This window comes from Solea solea, chromosome 13 (assembly GCF_958295425.1).
Source record: "Solea solea chromosome 13, fSolSol10.1, whole genome shotgun sequence".
NCBI classification, from domain to species: domain Eukaryota; kingdom Metazoa; phylum Chordata; class Actinopteri; order Pleuronectiformes; family Soleidae; genus Solea; species Solea solea.
The window spans coordinates 12,578,715-12,597,391 of record NC_081146.1 but is presented as its reverse complement, the minus strand read 5'-3'; the positions used below and the strand labels follow the sequence as shown (position 1 = coordinate 12,597,391).

The window sequence follows — 18,677 nt, the reverse complement described above, 5'->3', positions numbered from 1 at the left end:
TAGAAAGAAATTCTCTCAATTGCCCCAGAAAGGCAAAACAAAGTTAGAGGTGTCATTGTGTGTTTGTGCAAAACTACCTGTCCATGCAGATCCCGCTCCCTGATGCAAAGACAGAAATAGTGCAATCAATGTGCTTTAGATACCGTCACCTTTTCTTTGTATGTTTTCTTCTTTGTTTTGAAGGTCATTACCACAACAAAGAAATGTGCATTCAACGGGAATGGCCTATTTCCATATATGAGAATCAAATGTAGCTCAAACGCCTCATTAAACCAAAGATACTCTTACTATTTCTGTTTCTTCCTCAAAATAAATAAATTAATCATCTCTCCTGTGCACTTCAGTAGTAATGATCAAATATATGATCTGGTATAGTGGGGGGGGGGGGGCAGTGAGGAAGCTCGACTCATACACCCTACAGCCTTCATCTACTATATATATGTTACATACTGTAATGACATTATAAAACTTACAAAATAACAAAAAAAATATTTCATGATTTAATTGAAGAGGATACGTCTGATTTGTAGTTTATTTCCCAGGATGAAGACATTAATCTTTATATCACTTATAAGACGATTGAAAAACATTTTAAATTCAAGCATTTACGTTCCTGTAAAAAAAACATCTTGGACCTTTTAACCACAGCAGATATAGTTTATTGAATCCAGTCCAATTTGTAAAGCACTCTAAAACAACCACAGTGAACCAAAGTGCTGTAAAGGAGAATAAATAAACAGACACAATAAATAAAAGGCATAATAGCTCACAAGAGGCGATAAGATACATCAAAAACAACTCAAATAAATCAAAAGACATAAAAATGCCGATTAAAAAACCCACAATAAAAACAGACTGTTTGACTTAAACAGTGTCAAAGGCCAATGCAAAGAAATTCGTTTGGACACGAGATTTAAAAACAGGAGATTTTTAAATACATAAATAAATAGACAGACCATTTTAACATCATAAATCAAATGTCAATTGGGCCCCTCTCAGCCAATATTGGGGGCTGCGTTTACGTCGCCACTAGGTGGCGCAGTTACATTTCTTAACAGATCAGTGTGACGCACGTAGTCTCTTCCTCAGTCGTGGATTGGGCAACGATGAGATTCCTAAGAAACGCGCTGTTCTGTGAAACTTTGGAAGTGCACAGCGCTGAGCTGTGGAACGAGCGTCCACTGAAACTGCAACAACAGCTTCCTGTGAGTTTATTATCAGATGCCACTGCGCTCACTGTCTGCTCTCATCCTCCCTGTCACACACACACATACACACACACACACAGGTCTCGAACCCCGTGGTCATCCCTGCAAAGAACAGTTCATGCGCAGCGCAGCAACCCCTGCGGCTCCTGTCATTAATAATGATAACACTGACTTCAGTCTGACTTCACTTCTCTGAAATATCCTGCATGATTGACAGGACACGCGGGTGTCCTTCCTTTTTAGAATAATATTAATAGAAATGAGGGCAGAGCGTCAGGTGTGTGTCTGTGTGTGTGTGTGTGTGTCAGTGATTCTCATCTTCACTTCTCAATGAAAACGTCAAAAAACCGGCAAGGGCGCATTCCTGTACGCGCGCACCCGACTTCTTTCCTGCGACGTGAACGCGGCCAACTGGAGCCGAGGGGGGCTCAATTTGGACATTTGAAGACTGGAAAGTAATCTGTAACGTTATTGGAATTTGTTTATGTATTTATTTATTTTTATTTTCACGCAAAAGAGGGTGGTTCATTTGAAAGGTCGTTTCATTTTTTTTGGTCGGTTTTGCTCCAGGTGGCCAAATGAGTGTATCACTGTAACACAATGATATTCTGTTCTATGTATTTATTTATTTATAATAGTATATGGTAACACATGTTATAAACACACTTAAAGTAAAAGTAGTAAAACAAAATACTAGGTTTTTGTGTGTGTGGTTTTTTTTTGGTGCCGGTTACTTTAACCTCTGCACCACTTACATATTGAGTGGAAATGATGAAGACATTGTGTGCATGCAGGATCTGGAGATGGGATCTGCTGACGGCGGGGGGAGCAAACTCCACCCAGCAGATAGGATCTCAGGCAGGCGGAGCGGAGGGCAGCCTGTGTCCAGAGGGCTCGGGCTGGCTGGGCTGGACGCGCTTAACAAGTCCCGCAGAGAACTTGTAAAGGGGCAAAGTCCGGGAGCGTGAGCGTGGAGGGGACGCGGTGTGGAAGTTAGTGTGTGAGAGGAAACTTAAAGCGCATGTTGTTTTAAACAGAAATGCTCCAAAGATGGCGGTGGTAATCGCGACGGGCGCTTCGGGATCCTCCGGAGTGCCAAAAAGTGGATTTGTGGAGGTTTTGGTGCGGGAGAGCTGGCACAAAGTTTTGGTCAACTTGAACGAGGAAGCGCTCACGTTGAGCTGCGAGGAGAGCAGCGTCAGCGACAATGTCAACTCTAACGGCGTCTCTCACGGATCCTACCTTGACAACAGCAACACGAACTCCAACAACGGCCCCCAAACTGTGCGCACCGCGTTCACGGACCTCCCGGAGCGAGTGCCCGAGGCGATCGCCAACAGAAAGCGGTGCGTCAAGGTGACCAAGCAGGAGATCGGGGGGCTGGGGATCAGCATCAAGGGCGGCAAGGAGAATAAAATGCCCATCCTCATCAGTAAGATATTCAAGGGGCTTGCAGCGGACCAGACCCAGACTCTTTACGTCGGGGACGCTATCCTGTCCGTGAACGGCATGAACCTGCGGGACGCGACCCACGACGAGGCTGTGCAGGCGCTTAAACGTGCCGGGAAAGAGGTGACACTGGAAGGTATGTGAGCTGGAGGGGTTCACGAACAGGAGAGAGTGTTAAAATGTTAGAATGTTAGGAAACTCAAGCCCATATTCAAGTAAGTACTCATTCATCAAGTCAGGGCAGTGTTTCTCAAATGGGGTCCAGGGTCAGTGACCCTGCCCGGGCCAGGGCATGACACAGCACGCACAGTTTCCAAAACCATTCATTTAAATGTTGTATGTATTCAGGCCCAATATTGCAGTTATTTATTTTCAAAAGGCAAAAAATAGTAAATGAATTGTTATTTTGTAATGTGAAAGAGTTCATTTATTCCCACATTAAGGAGCAAAGTGTCCATTGTGTCAACTAGTAAAATAAATGCCTTCACTGTTAGTAGCACTTTATTGTCAGATGGCAACTCACGCATACAAATCTGAAGTCTCATTTTGAAGCTTGGATGATTAGATGTTGCCATCTGTCAATCACACTGTTGTCCACCCTTTTTTGTGCTCAAATCATCTAGTTTCCTCTAAATGGGAACACAATTGGCATCATGTGCTATTGAAGAACACCTAAAACCAGCAATTGAAACAACATGTTGACTGAGGTTCTAAATCAAGTGCAAGTTACGGTCATTTTCCCTGCAGACTTCAGTTCAAACTCTAACGTCTTTTTGCAACCACTGAAGTCGCATCCTGATGGCCATTTAACGTGTTTTGACTTCCAGGTTAGTCGATGGTTCCAATAGCTGTTTTAACACCTGAACAATCTGATGCCTCTTTATTTATTTGTTTTGGTTTGTCATTTAACTGTGGGATCATTGGCCCGTGTCTTTTCGTCTCGTATGTTCTGCGTGTGGTTTGTTCCTGTCATCCACCACTGACCCTAACCCTAACCACATTTAAAACCTAGAGGCACAATAAAGGCCTCTGGATGAAAATGATTACTTTTTAAGTCTTAATAATTTATCATCAGATTATTCTAAAGGAAATACTTGAAGTGGTCAATATTTTCCATATGTTGTCGGGGTCCTTGGCTCAGTGTTCGGTCAATTCCACAAAACCCAGCTTAATTCAGGATGTTGCCTTGTGAATGTTGGTGAAGGATTGTTTTCCTACCCTCAGGGATTGGAGTTGAACGTATTATGTTACTTCTGCACTAAAATATCTACAAAGACCAGACCTGTGTTATATATTTTATTGTGCAGTGTGCCAACATTATCCTACGTGTTGGCAGCAATTTTCAAACAGAGAAAATAATAATGTTTTTCAAGGTAATGGTCCCTTTCATAGTCTCCTGCATCATCTTGTACGTCTGTGTTTTTTTTTGTTTGTTTGTTTGTTTGCTGCAAGGGGTGAACTTTCAGTTTTGAGTCAATGTAGATGTTTTTATTTATTTATATATTATAGCAGGATTAGGGATTTCAGTCATCTGAGGTTTGGATCTTAAGTTATCAAAGAAGCAGCTCAGCTTGCAGCCCTTCCAATACGTCCCATGTTGGCAGAATGTTTTTCCCAGAAATACTGTTTATATGAAGTTGCTTTACTCTTTTTACCTTTGCCAAAGAGGTTTTTGCCATGTTTGTCTGCTTGTTTGTGAACGGCATAACTCAAAAAGCAAAGGATTGATTTAGAGCCTTTTCTGCAGATCTGGATTCTTATTTATTTATTTATTTATTTATTTTATTTTACAACCCAAAAAAGTCGTTATCCTTGTAAGATAAGGGAGTCTATCAACATTATGGGAAACTGAGTGGCCTTGGCTGAGGTTTGTGCTCTATGTGTATTTTCTCTATTTTGTCAGATTTAATCACCAGAGACTTTTTGAAAAGCTTCTGGCCTTGTTTTAATTTGATAAACGTGAGGTTGTTGTTGTTTTAGTCAGGGCAGGCTGAATTCTTGGAATGTGGATCATATCATATTGTATGATATTGTCTCACTTCATCTAAAATTCTCAACTCAGCCAGTTGGTGTTCTGAAGTTGAAAATGACAATCCGGCTTCCTGGGAGGAGTCTAGAATGAAAAAAAACATTCTCTCTCTCTCTCTCTTTATCTCTTACTTAAACATGCACTCATCCACACACACATACACATGTGTTCTCTCTTTTTCATTTATGCACACGTGAAAACATGAGGAGTCTTCCCACAGGGGGTCCAGGTGCTGTACTGCAGAGAGAACAGTCAGTCCCAGCTCAAAACTTACTAAGATGAGACAAAAGTAAAGAAGGAATGGACCATCCACTGTTCAAGAGAGGAGGAGAGAAAAGAGAGGGAATGGAGCTGAAATGTGAATTTAATGGGCAAAAATGCTGAGAGGGAGAGAGACGGAAATAGAAGGAGAGCTAATGAGGGAGGCTAAGAGGCTGACATACAGATGACAGTATGGGTTAACTAAAGGAGAGCAGGCATTTTCCTGACAAGTTAATGGTCTCGATGGCTATAGTTTCAGGTCTTTTTCCACAGAGCATGATGTAAGTTTTGTAAATGATGTGACCATTCGGTGGACAATAGATAAGAAAAAAATCATCTCATACTGGGGCACATAGTGTAGTGAGAGTGGACAACACTGTGATTGCAAGCTGATATCAGCCAAAAGATGCCTGCAGGTTACATCTGAATATCTACCTTTGAAAACCTGACAAATTCCAAATCTTGAGGCTCCACACCGGAGGTTTGTTCTTGCAAACATAAAACTATTATAGTCTACGTACTGTATGTACTTTGTGTTTCGAAAACAGCTGCTCACAGCAAACGTGCTTCATGGTCGAAGGTTTATGTAACTATTGTAGCTCAAGTATTTCATTACATTAAATGGTTTAATGAATACGTTCGCCTCTTCCCCCCCCCCCCCCCCCCCCCCCCCGTGTTCATATAGTGAAACGTACGTATTCAAATGTCATAGTGTTGACGCTCTGTACTTTCACTTCCCACTGGCATGCATTGATTGCAAAGCATATGAAACTTGGCAGTAACTACCCATCCAACTATATTCTACTGCCTTATCCTCTACATGAGGGTCGCGGGGGTCTCTGTGCCAATCTTGGCTGAGCTCGCCAGTCCATCACAGGGCCACATAGAGACAAACAACCATCCACTCTTACACACACCTACAGTCAATTTAGAGTGTCCAATTGGCCTACGCCAACCGTGTGGCTGGCAGTAAATATATAAAACCAAAAATGGCAAGTTGGTCTGCTATTTCATCAGAGATACAAGACAAAGCTGGATTCTTTTTTTGTTCTGTTATTTCAGGTTCTTGTGCCAAGTAAAAATAACAAATTGTCTGTTTCTTTTGGAAAGCACGAGAATCTGCGATTACTTAAAAGCCGTCACGCTGCTTGTCAGCACCTAAAAGCTATGATTCTAAGCTGGTTGGATGTGACAATATTGCAGCTGTTTCATGTATTTAAATAGCCAGAATCCACTGAATGCAGACCTTATTGTTTTGCCAGAAACCAGTGCTTGTAGACAATGTTTTTGAGCGGCAAAAGTAAAGATCATGCAAAGAATATAATGTCGATTCGATGGTGGCAGAAGACGGCCCATGTTGAAATTGGGAATTTGTAGGGGAACATATGACACCAGATGCATTAATCCAAAAAAGTGGACACTGATGAAAACAAACATAGAAGCGCATGAAATTGATAATAAAAAAGTCAGAAAGCAACAACTGCCAAATGCCAGCAGACAGGAAATGAGTAGGCTCTGCTGTTAAGCCTCTAACAAGCCATATCTGTCATCACCTGTCATCTGATGCGTGTGTGTGTGTGTATATATACTGCTGTCAGCAGTGTGTGTGTGTGTGAGAACATGTGCCTACTTGAGTAAATAGATAGGTGTCATTATGAGGTTTAGTCAGCAGCGTAGTCTCGACTAACTCTGTGGCAAAAATGTGGTCAATTGTGTGTCAGAGAAAGAACGAGAGGGAGGGAGAAGAGAGAGTCTACTGTACGCGTCTGACTGTTAATGTCATTAGAGGAGCTATCATCTCCTCCGCCACCGCTTTTAGACTCTGACTCACAGCGGATGACGGCGGGTGACAATAACAAAGTGGAGAAGCAATAGTGACTGTTGTGGTAAAGATAATAGATTGAATCATTCATTCCACTCCACCGTGAATGTCTTTAGAGCCAAAACAAAAGAGGAGGCTCATCTGTTTTTCCTGTCGGCTTTGTTCGAGGAAGACTAATACTCCGTCCCCCTCCAGGTGTAATCATTGTGTTTGTTTTGTCCTATTTGTTCTTTGCGATAGTTATCATAAAAGGGAACTGTTGCATAATGGAGAAATGTTTCATTTTCACAGTTCATTTAGGAATATTTTTACACTGTGGCCACAAATGACCTGAAAAACAATTCTCCAGTGTCCTCCGTGACACTGACTGAGTCCACAGCTTTGTGTCAAAGCTGCCTTCTGTTCACAGAGTGTGTCTCTGTGGTTTTGACAAATGATGGCGGCTTTTGATGTCATTTATGGAACATGTAGCACACAGCTCTGTGGTTGCATGGCTGATAGGTATCATGCTTTTCTCTTTTTTTCCCCCAATTGTCTTTAAAAATGTGTCTTTGTGGTGTAATGTTGTGTGTGTACAAACACAATACCATGTGTGTAAAAGCCCTATTCATAATCTAATCTCTAATCTACACATTCCCAAATAGTGTGTCGGATCAGTTGTATTTGCCTTTTGATCAAACATTCTGTGTCTGCAGTGAGTAACTGTTTGACACAAGGTTCAAAGGTCAATTTATTTACTGTTCATTGTTCGGCAAAGATGACATTTGAACTCTTTTAGATACTGGTCGAAACTCAACAAAAACATCCCCCCCGAGGCTGGATTTGTAAAAAGCCTTTTGTGTTGCTCTCGTATCCAGAAACCTGCACAGGAGTTAAAGTATTCCCTCTGCAATCAGATCAGCCTTCTTCTTCTTCTCCTCCTTCTTCTTCTTCTTCTTCTTCTTCTTCTTTTCCACCATCTGTTCTCTTTCCAACTTCTGAAAATGTTAAATTGTAATCCCTCTAATCTTTGGCAAACCTGTTTTAGTCAGAGGATGTTTCAGAGTCTTTAGAAGAAACTCCAACAACAACAGACTTTGTTAGAACCAAAAGACGTATTAAGACAAATATATTCGTTAAACCTTAGGTTAGAGAACGGGAGAGAGAGAGGGAGAGAGAGTGTGTGTGTTGTGGGGTGATGTTTGTGTGGACCAAAAAACTCATTAACCATTGGGAGTGAGGACATTTCTGGCTGGTCACCCCTTATGAGGACTTTTTTGAGGGTTTAGACTTGGTTTTAGGGGAAGGGTTCTGGTTGTGATGGTTAAGGTTAGTGTTAGGGGCTAAGGAATGCTTTATGTCTTATGTTTGAGTGTCTTCATTACAAATACTGCGCAAACATGTGTGTGTGTACTTGTATTTATATCTTTGTGAGGTCTGGGCACCACAACCTTAAAGGGCTTTTTTAGGGTTAAGACCTGGTTTTAGGGTTAGAGTAAGGGTTTAGGTTAGACACTTAGTTCTGATGGTTAAGATTAGGAGTAAGGGGTTAGGGTTAGGGTTATGTATCCTCACTAAGATATAAAAACAGGTTTGTGTGTGTGCCATTTGTATGTGTGTAAGTAAATGTGATTGAGAGCAGTTTATATAAATGTGTGGACAGCTTATTAAAATAGGGGAGCAGTGGACAGCTGCTCTGCTGTGAGAGTGGGAGTCACAGTAAAACCACTGCTCAATTGCTCGCTATTTTGTCGAAAGCGTGACCCGGAAAGATGGAAAAGAAATGGCGGAGTAGATGTTTTCACTCTTCTTTTCAATGGAGTCACAGTTGCCCCATCATCGCCCAAGTTCTTATCATACGTTTGAGGTTATGTGCAGAGTGTGGCCGTGTTGGTGCCGTAATGGAATAAAAACATGACCCAGGGGAATACACACGCACACATTTACACTTCCAGTGTAATGATCACATCCCACCACACCCCAGTTATTTCCCCAACCACTGGAAACATTTACAGCTTCTCTTTTTTTTTTTTTCTGGACACAGTGACGCTTGACAGTGAGTTTACATTTCCTCTTTCCAGTAAATGTTAATGTAAAACTAATTAGCCTCTAAACATTATGTTTATTTATAATTGCTGCTGTAGTTGTTTTCCAGTGTAGTTCAGTTAAGAGAGTGGACTGAGCAAATATGTGTGGAACAAGCTGTGTGCATGACATAATTACAGAATCATTAGAAATTAATCTGGTTGACGGTGCATTTGCCATCATCATCACATCAGGCCTGCGACTAATGATTATTTCCATTATTATTCAGTATTGTTTTTTTAAAGGCGTTTTCTAAGTCTATAAAGTGTTAAAATGCAATGATACAAGACACAGGCAATAGTTACAATGGCAGAATATCAAGCATTTCTGTGTAATAAATGACAAATAATCCATAATAAGATTTGTTGAATTGTTATTCCGTACCACTCTCGCACTAGTAAGTTAAGACCTGTAAAGTCTGATTAATGGCAGATGCATAATGTTAATGTGAGTCTTGGAAGTCACAGGTTTTAATTTATATCACTGTATTCAACAGCAGATGGATGCATTTTTACCTGATTGTGCGTTAATTACACTGTCATCAGTAACTGTGTTTACATGGTGTCATGAACTTTATTATATGACAGGGTGAAGGCGGGGAGACTCGCCTTTTTTTTGCCGAATACTGAGCTGTTTCGCGCATTTGCTGCCGTCACATTGCTTTTGTTGCTGCATTTACAGTCATGGCGATAACAGGATAAGGATTGCAGCGAGCAGAGGGCTGGAGACAGGGTTTTCAGCTTGCCTCATGTTGTCTTTGTGGTCAGACATTTCTCCCACCATCAGGAAACACAAGCCGCTTTGCTGACCAATCACAATCGTGCCCCCCTTTTGTAGCCGTTTTCAGGAGCGTGTCGGCCACAGCATAGGCTTTGTGACTGTGATTGGCATTAAAATCCCAGACATAGGAGTAGGTTGTCATCTCCTGCAGTATTGACAGCTGAGAGAACAAGAATGAATGGAACTAAGAGCAGATCTTCCCAACAGAGCAAAACAAAAACAAACGTGGGAAGATTGTCTCCTTGTTGACGTGTGTGTGTGTACTTTTCCCCGACCTTAATCTTTACCAATGCTTTCCTGCTCCTTCGCAGTTTTTAATTTGATATGGCTTGGTGGGATATTCTCTTTGTGCAGCTGAATGGCATCGTTTCTGTGGGTCCATTGAGGACACACTCACATCATCCCCATCTCCTCCTCTGTGTTACGTGTCAGCCTGTCATCTCTTCTCCACAGGTTGGCAGTCAGGCTTGTTTTAACCATCTCATAGGGGTCTATAGTGCTTCTCCCAAGAATAAATCTGATGCTGTGATTACAAATGCCACCAGCCATACGCCAATTATACGTGCCTGGTACAGTGGGACATGCCAATTAAACATCCACAGCATACCGGGGGATTCGGAACATTCAGGAGAAGAGTGTGCTAAGCACCCACTTTATCTGAAGCCTCTCAATTTCTGTCTTTTGCTGAAACACGTGTCCTGACTTCACTTTTCTTCTCCCCATCGCTGACATAAAAGCAGCAGAGTAATTTAAAGAAATAAATAAATAAAAAAAAGAAAAACCCTCCAGTGGTTCAGAGTTTGACTTTTACAACTACTGCTGGGAACGTTTCTCACGTGGAGCGGCAGCACGGGTTGTAACCAGATTATATTGAGAGTGACAGTGTTTTTGGTGCTGTGGCGTTGTTCCTCCTACTTCATGTCTGTAACTTCATAGACAAGGTTTCAGTTTCAAGTGAAGAGCCACCTGAGTCTGTATTGGCCGCTGGCACTTTGACATTTAAAGTGATCATTTCCAAGTGGCAGCGAAGTGAGACAATTTCATTTTAAAATGTCCCTTTGATGATGTCATTTTGCAAATAACAAACATTTCAATGCTCACAAAACAAACTAAGAAAATGACCTTAATGTCTGCAGCCACATGCAAGTGTGTGATACCCAGGGCTTTGCCTCAAGGGCATCATTACCAAACAGCGTCTGTTGCTGCTGTGTGTCTGAGCATCTGTGCTCGGATTTGTCGTAGCAAACTATTTCAAGGCAGAGAGTTACACTCACCGCTGCACAGACACGTTTTGGGTTTCAGATCAGACGTCCACAAGGTCAACCATAGATTCTGATCACATTATGATTAACAATTTTTAACACCACCAAGAGACACGTTTTGATATCATTTCAATTCAAAACATTAAGTGTCAATCAAGGTTTTTCTTTAACTTGTTATTTGCAGCAGTGCTTCTCAATCCTGGCGCATGCACTGGTCATGATTTCGATGTTTTCCCTTTTCCAACACACCTGATTCACATGGCGGCTCATCAGCAAGCTCTGCAGAAGCCTGATAACGACGCATTTATTTGAAACCTCTAAAACATGCAGGGCAGTGGCTCCACAGGACAGAGATAGAGTAACTCTGATTTACAGCACAAAGGAAGTTCGGTCGCCACTGCGCAACCGAAACAGTACGATAGCGATTTTGTTTTCCTGTCAGTGTCACTATGGAAACTTTATCTGAATAAACAAAAAGACTATGGCTGTCCGAGGAGGCGAAGACAGACAGAGAGAGTGAACCTCATTCGTAGTCAGACTTGGAACTTAGCACTGGATTTATCCACGGGGACATTCCAATGTGAGCCCAGTCCTGGGACACACATCCATACATGCTCTAATGCACACACACACATAGAGAAAGAGTCTGACAGGGACAGTAAGAACTTCACTTCCAGTATCACCATGAGCTTTGGCACGTTGTGCTAGAAATGAACTAAACCTACCTTTTTATTCACATTATAGAGTAAGTATCAGAAACCTGTGTCTTTTATACAATGTGAAATATTTTCTGTATTAACAGAACTGTCTCCAGAACGTTAAAATGCTACTTTCTTGACGCTGTTCTCACTAAACCATGACACGCTCTGAAAAATAAACATGTCTTTCACTTTCTTACAGTCAAGTACATGCGTGAGGCCACGCCGTACGTCAAAAAGGGCTCCCCCGTGTCCGAGATCAGCTGGGAAACGCCCCCTCCTGACTCTCCCCGCATCGGCAGCCCTGCCATCACCACCTCCTCCTCCTCCGCCCCGTCTGACCCCACGAGCTCCCCTGCCATGCCCTCCCTCTCCCTCCAAGGTGACAGAAGGTGCATACCACTGAAGATGTGTCATGTTACCCGAGCAATGACCACACCAGACCCCGAGAACAGGTGGGTGATGCACACACAAGAGACACACACACCCACGTGCTGAATGAATGAGTGCATTTATGTACGTGTTGTTTAAAACGTGCAAATAAGGGTAAGAATATTCAACAATGAAATGGTTTTAGGTGATGTACAATCTCTGTTATTTTGTAATTATATGTCCGGTAATCATCAAATACCAATGCGCTTATCTTCTTGGGTCGTGGTAGTGACTTCCGTACTGCAGGTGAGGTACGAGAGGTCATTAAAATGTAGATAAGAGTTTCATAATTAATTGTCAAATTACCGTCTCATTCTTCCTTTATCTGAATTGTTCATAAACAGTCTGAGGAAGTGTTTGTTTACGCTGGGGCACAATGAAGCAGTGGCCTTCAGGGGGAAAATCGAAAAAAAAAAAAAAACCTTTTAAAAGTTTTGATGGGCAGCAGAAGATTTTCAATTCACAATTTCAATTGGTGCGTGGTGGGTGTTCTTTTCCACTTTGGGAATGGCTATGAATTGACAGCACTTATTGCAACACTGCAACACTATTAAATGTCAGTCAATGGCTGCATTAACATTTCATTTTCTTGCACGAATACTACTCTGCCTCTGTTCATGAACAGAAATTGTACAACAATGTTTTTATGCTGCATCCACGGTCATATCATACACTATTATACACCTATATTCGTACGTGTAAAGCAGCACACAGAAGCTTTTTTTTCGGAGAGTTTTGGGTTGTTGGGGGTTCTACGTCATACCCGTTTGTACCCGCTTTACTACTACTACCCGTCTGTTTCAACATAAAACAAATCAGTTGCTCTGTGCAGCAGCATGTCACTGGGAAACACGGAGACTCATAAAAGTTAGGACAGGGTACGGGGGGGGGGGCACAAGTAGTGCCACCTATGTCATAAAAATGTGCATAAAAGTCTCTGCCAAACGAAAAATGTGGATCAGTCGAATTTGGTACCTAAGGAGTTAATGTCATCAGCGTCAGTGAGCCAATGAGGATGCAGCACGCTGTTTGTTTGTCCGAGATCTAACAGTGTTCACGTTTGTTAGTCTCGAGGGGAGCAGGAAGTTTGGGCCAAGGGAGAAGAGGAAGATGTGCCCTTGTTGTGTTTTCAGAGGATGACGCTTGTTTATTGAAGGGATCTCATGGCACGGAATAAATATGAGAGCAGAAAGTTGCTCCGTGTTTGGCCTCAAAAAGATTATCAGGCTGGCTAAAGCCAAAGAATGTTGGTTTTAGCCACATGTCGCCAGTCATTTCTTTGTGAAATCAGATTTAATAAAATTGGTAACAAAGAAAGTATTGGTATGAAAGTCCAGATATTGATATTTATAATGTCTGTTATCAATAACCAGTCCTGTATGCATTTGACTTTTAAGTTCATATGAAAAGGATGCTCTTTTTGGTCATTTGTGAAATAATTCTCGGTCAGGGGTTAGTGTGTTAGGAGGAGTCTTTGAAGTGAATTGGTTGGTAATATGACAATGATCCAATCAAGCAGAACGTCTAAAGAAATGATTTGATTTCTCTGCTCATGTTGTTTCCCTTCATTCTTTTTGTCTTTGCTTTAATTCTTACTCCTTTTCTTTTCTCTGTCTCTTATTTTGTGATCTCCTTTCCAGTATTCTCTATTATCTGTCAGTCTAAATGTCTAAACCTACTTTATTTAACACGGAATAAATACAATGCATTTAACAGATGTAAATGCATGTGGCACTTTTTATTTTGTTGCTATTTTGTGCCGTCTTTGTTAAATTGTTATTACAGAGAACAGTCTGAGGGCCACCCGTGGGCAGAAATACCTTACTGGATTATCAGAATTGGAATTAGAATCAGAATCTGAATAATTTATCAATTCCCGTCGGTGAAATTGGGGAAACATGACCCCCCCAGATCTGTTGAGTTCGATGAGAATAATAAGTAACAATCGTACAGGTTTGTACATAAACTCTCTGAGGTAGTGACTAGAGGCTATAAAAATCGAGTCTCGCTCTAAACATGCAACTAATCCACAAACAGAACTGAACTTGGTTTATTTATCTTCCATGCCCTTTTTTTGGTTGCCAGGTGACCAGAATGTCAATTTTCCATTTCACATTGTTTTGGGATTAAACAAATAAATAACATAATTAGTATAACATAGAGATTCTGAATGAAGACAGGCTAAAAGGTAACAAAGACATCATTAAAACTTAAAAGACATTGGAGAACATCATCATTTCCAGGTCTGAGAAACTGACATCAAACGATTTCAGATGAATCTATAATGAAGATAATCATTAGTTACAGCCCTTGTCGTGTGCACACATACACAAACACTAATTGCTACGTATATTTACCACAGATGATGTAAAACAAGTACTTAAAGCACAGTTCACTGTCGGTAGAGCTGGCGCTTATACAATCTAACGCTTGACAGGGATCAAGATCAGGTAATAACGCAGGAGCCACCTGAAGACGTGCATCTGTGTCGGCTGATTCCCAGACAAAGTTGCAGGCGATTCTTTAACCAATGTCAAAGTTTTCCAGTGGAGCCGGGGCTCTGACGCCCTGAGGGCCCCGGGGACAGTTGCAATGATTCTCAGACTTTGGCTATAAGTGACAGTGACAAGATGGACCTGCTGTAACCTGTCAGTGAATCCAGTTTCAGCCGTGAGGTTTTTTTTCAGAGGCGCTGCTACACAACAGGGGTGAGATTTGTTCACCTCTATCCATGAGAACCTTGAAAATGGTGGAAAGGTGGAAACAGATTTTCTTTTTTTAAAAATAGTTCAGCTCAAACAGAATATGTTTGACAAAAGTTTTGTTTGCTTTTTGTAAAGGACGTGGGCTGGAATCAGACATTAGATTGTGTCTGCTGTGGATTTAGGTCATACAGTCAGCCACATGCCCACAAACTGGTGAAACGTTGAGCTGCAAAGTAATAAATCTCAGATCATGTATTAACAAAGCTGTGTGGTTGAACATTCACTTCAAAAGCCATAACTTCTTCTTTATCGGTCAGCCAATTTTACAAGACAGGACTGTTTTGTGGTGCGATTAAAGCTGCAGTAGGCAGGATTCTTGTGTATCCAACAGTGACAACTGTAAATGTGTACTGGAACAGAGTCTCTCTCGAACTGCTTTGTGATTTGATCGGTCAAAAAATGGAGTCCACTGGAGGCACACAAGTGTCAGCGTCTCTCCTATCACTTGATTTACAACATCCTGCTTACTATGACTTTAAGGGCAGATTGACAGGCGCACACACAAACTTCTCAGCAACTGACTTTGACAAGTGTTTTTTTTTAAAGTTACTTCCCTTCCTGCAGAGAGGACAAATTCCCCTTTGACTCACTAGTAAATATTTTATAAATGTTTGAATGGGAGGGCATCCAAGGGGGAATGTAGTTGACTGTGTCCATGAAACTTTAAAACGGGTGTCACATTGTCACAGCTATGCCAGGAAGTTTCACACTTGCTCTGTTTTTCTCACTTTGCATTCAGAAGTAAAGTATTTGAAAGGACTCCATGTTATGTGGTAATGACAGTAAACCAGACTTTGGGCAATGTTTCAGAGGGTTTCACTACACTGTAAGACATTTTTAGTCTGTTCAACTTGCAAACGGAAGTTCACCTGCTGCCTTAGAATTGCAATTCAACTCAACTTAAGCATTATCCTTGTTTTGACTAATAAACTCAAGTTAATAAAGTTGAGTAAAGTGCAGTGGTATAGTTATCTCAACATTCTTCTATTAGTTATAAAGTTGATTCAACTTTCAATCGCTTTGTGGTTCAACTCGTTACAGCAAGTTCAAACAAATAAATATCCTGTATTTACAGAGATTTAAAAGTCACTTTCTGCATTATAATAAATTACAATTTCAAGTTGATACAACTATTTTATATTGACACAACTTGTCCTATCAAGTTAAGAAAATTTTAATTTCATATTTGTTTTAATTTGAATGTCTATTTTATTTTGACTGATGCTATCAAGCTTAATGATTTGAAATAATCACAATCGACTCTTGCAGCTCTTGCAGTCATTTATTTGAACCACGTTAAACAGCAGCTTAAAAAACAGCTGTGCTAACAAAACCAGCCAAAATGTCTAAACCACACCAAAGACAAGTTGTTAAGTATCATACATTTCCACATTATAATTTGGCCCAATGTGGTGTGGGTACTGGAGGTTCAGGCAGTATGTTGCTCCCATCAGCATGGCGAAGCCTGTGGGCACATCCTGTAGGTCATGAAGAATGATTGTCTCTTATACCACCACAGCCACGTTGAAGATTTTGAGAGCAAATGCACCGTGCCGAGATTCCTCATGTCCAATTAACAGTCCAACCTGCATTTCTCTCATCAAGGGTTTCTCCATGAGCCTGATGACGAAGATAAAGACAATTAAATTATCATAAAAGGAAAACATGTTTTTTTTTTATTTTTATGAACGTCAAAATATACTGATAGAACAGTTGTGACATCTCATTATTTTATCAATACTTAAAAATTTTACAGACATAACCCCCTTTAATACAGACTATTGAGGGCCAGGTTGCTGCATCTTTCTTAAATTGTACTGTTTTGTATAACATGTACTGATGCTGAACAGTGGTTGAACCTTTATTCTGACAAGGTCTGCACTAATACTCAATCTCAAATAAGATTGAGATACAGTCTGACATTAGCCAGGCTAGTCCTCCATTTTATTACTGTAAATTCTGTGTAGAAGATTTTGTTAAATATGTTAAAGACTGACAGTTTCAGATTAGTTCTTGGTAGTTGGAATATTGTATATATTTTAATTATGGCAAAAAAAAATCTGTATAAAAGACTAGGGCTGCAAATAACAACTATTTTCAAAATTCTTGATTAATCGTTGTTTCATCAATAAAATGTCAGTAAACATTGAAAATGTTGATCAGTGTTCTTCAAACCTGGAAATTATATTCCCAGTGAATATTCACATTTAAGAAGCTGAAAAATCAGAAAACTTATTTTTTCTTATTTAAAGAAAAATACTCAAACCGATTAATCAATTATCAAAGTAGATGAAGATTAATTTATTAATCGAGTAATTTCTCCAGCCCTAGTAAATACATTGACTTACATCACACATCCTGATTACATCTGACGAATCCTCAGCCAGATCAAGTAAGGCAGCTGTTCTTTTGTGTTGGTTTGTGTCCTACACAAAAAAGGCAAGAGTATGTAAATGCAATAGAATCCTCTATAATCATCTTATTTTGGTACATACTTATAAGAAATTAGATTTGTTTTCCTGAACAGTCTATACCTCCTGTTGAAGACACTGTAGAACACTGCTCAGGTTTGACCTCCTCTTTGATGCCACCCCAGCTTTGTAGAGCTCCAACAGACTTGCCATTGTGGCATCTAGTCCTTCCAGAAATGACTCCAGCAGGTTTTTGGTGACAACTCTGTCGAACTCAGCACTCAGCTGAAACAAATGACAAAATACAGAAAAGGGGGCATGAGAGAAAGAAATTGGAGCTGCATAAAGCTTTATAAAGACAATGAAAATACATTAAAGGCTCCTTGCGCACTGAAGAATGGACAAAACTTACATTTCCACTTCATTAAATGCCTATTCTTGCAGATATCTGAAAATTGGGAAAAACATATATTAATTGTTTATCTGTAGGCATATTACACAAAATTATCAACACATTTACTTTTGTTTTATGCAGTGTTGCTGTTGGTGACGGACATCAACATAGAAAAGTGGATCAGCTTACTTTCTGCAAATGTTTTTTTTATTTTAAACAATATTGGCATATACTGTAGTGTAGGGCTGAACAATTAATACAAATGTTATTGAAATAGCAATACAGCTTACTGCAATTTCAAATTGCAGGAGACGCAATATTTGTTCAAGCCAAAATGTGTCAAAATATTATTTTAGATTAATTATTATTACACATCTTATTCTACGAAGAGACATTACATAGCACATATACATACATGATATCAGACATACATTAGCCAGCCGCAGGTGAATATCTCTGTCACCCTGCATATTTTTGAGTTATTCCTCTTATTGTGCGAGCCGCACAATAATAAGAGAGGCTGTGTATCACCCTGCAGTGCTGTGAATAAAGTGCAGTTCTTCAACGCAGACAAAGTCCCGTGATTTAGTGTGTTGTTGCCGTAACGAGGTAACCCGAGCTAAAGGAGCTAGCGGTCTTTGGACGTGTCCTTACTACGGTTTGGGGGGGTCAGCCAGCTTAGTTGATAACACTGCATACATCATTACTTGGATGTAGGGAGTGCGGCGAGAAATGATCCAGGCTGTGTTGGATACGCAGAGCCCGCTTGGAGACGGAGGAGCGCTGTCATCCACTCAAAGCGTAACGTTCACCTACTACTCTTTCCGGTCTAGCTATATCCGGTGTGGTGTTGTAGTTTTTTTAACGTTACTAGTTGTTGCAACAGTATGTGAAAAAACTACAAATTTTGCTCGGCCAAAAGGAACGTTGATATCGCGATAAAAAAAATTGCCGCCGTTCAAATGAGGTTTGCTTTTACGCCGCTAATTACGTGTTTAACTGACAACACAGGTTTACATTGGAAAAAAAAATTAAAATTAAACGAAGGTCTGACGCAAATGAAGGTCTCATCTCTCCGTCTAGCTAAAAACCAGACATATTA

At 40.5% G+C, this 18,677-nt stretch overlaps 1 protein-coding gene across 1 annotated transcript in view; it reads left to right on the top strand.

Annotated features, from left to right (window-relative positions):
• Nucleotides 1–2,008: 2,008 nt before the first annotated feature.
• Nucleotides 2,009–18,677, top strand: part of sntb1 (syntrophin, basic 1) — a 37,036-nt gene continuing 20,367 nt past the window's right edge. The window contains exons 1-2 of the mRNA XM_058647971.1: nucleotides 2,009–2,793; nucleotides 11,776–12,028. Of these exons, the coding sequence (XP_058503954.1) occupies nucleotides 2,259–2,793; nucleotides 11,776–12,028 (788 nt within the window). The 5' untranslated portion in view covers nucleotides 2,009–2,258. The remainder of the gene's footprint in view (nucleotides 2,794–11,775; nucleotides 12,029–18,677) is intronic.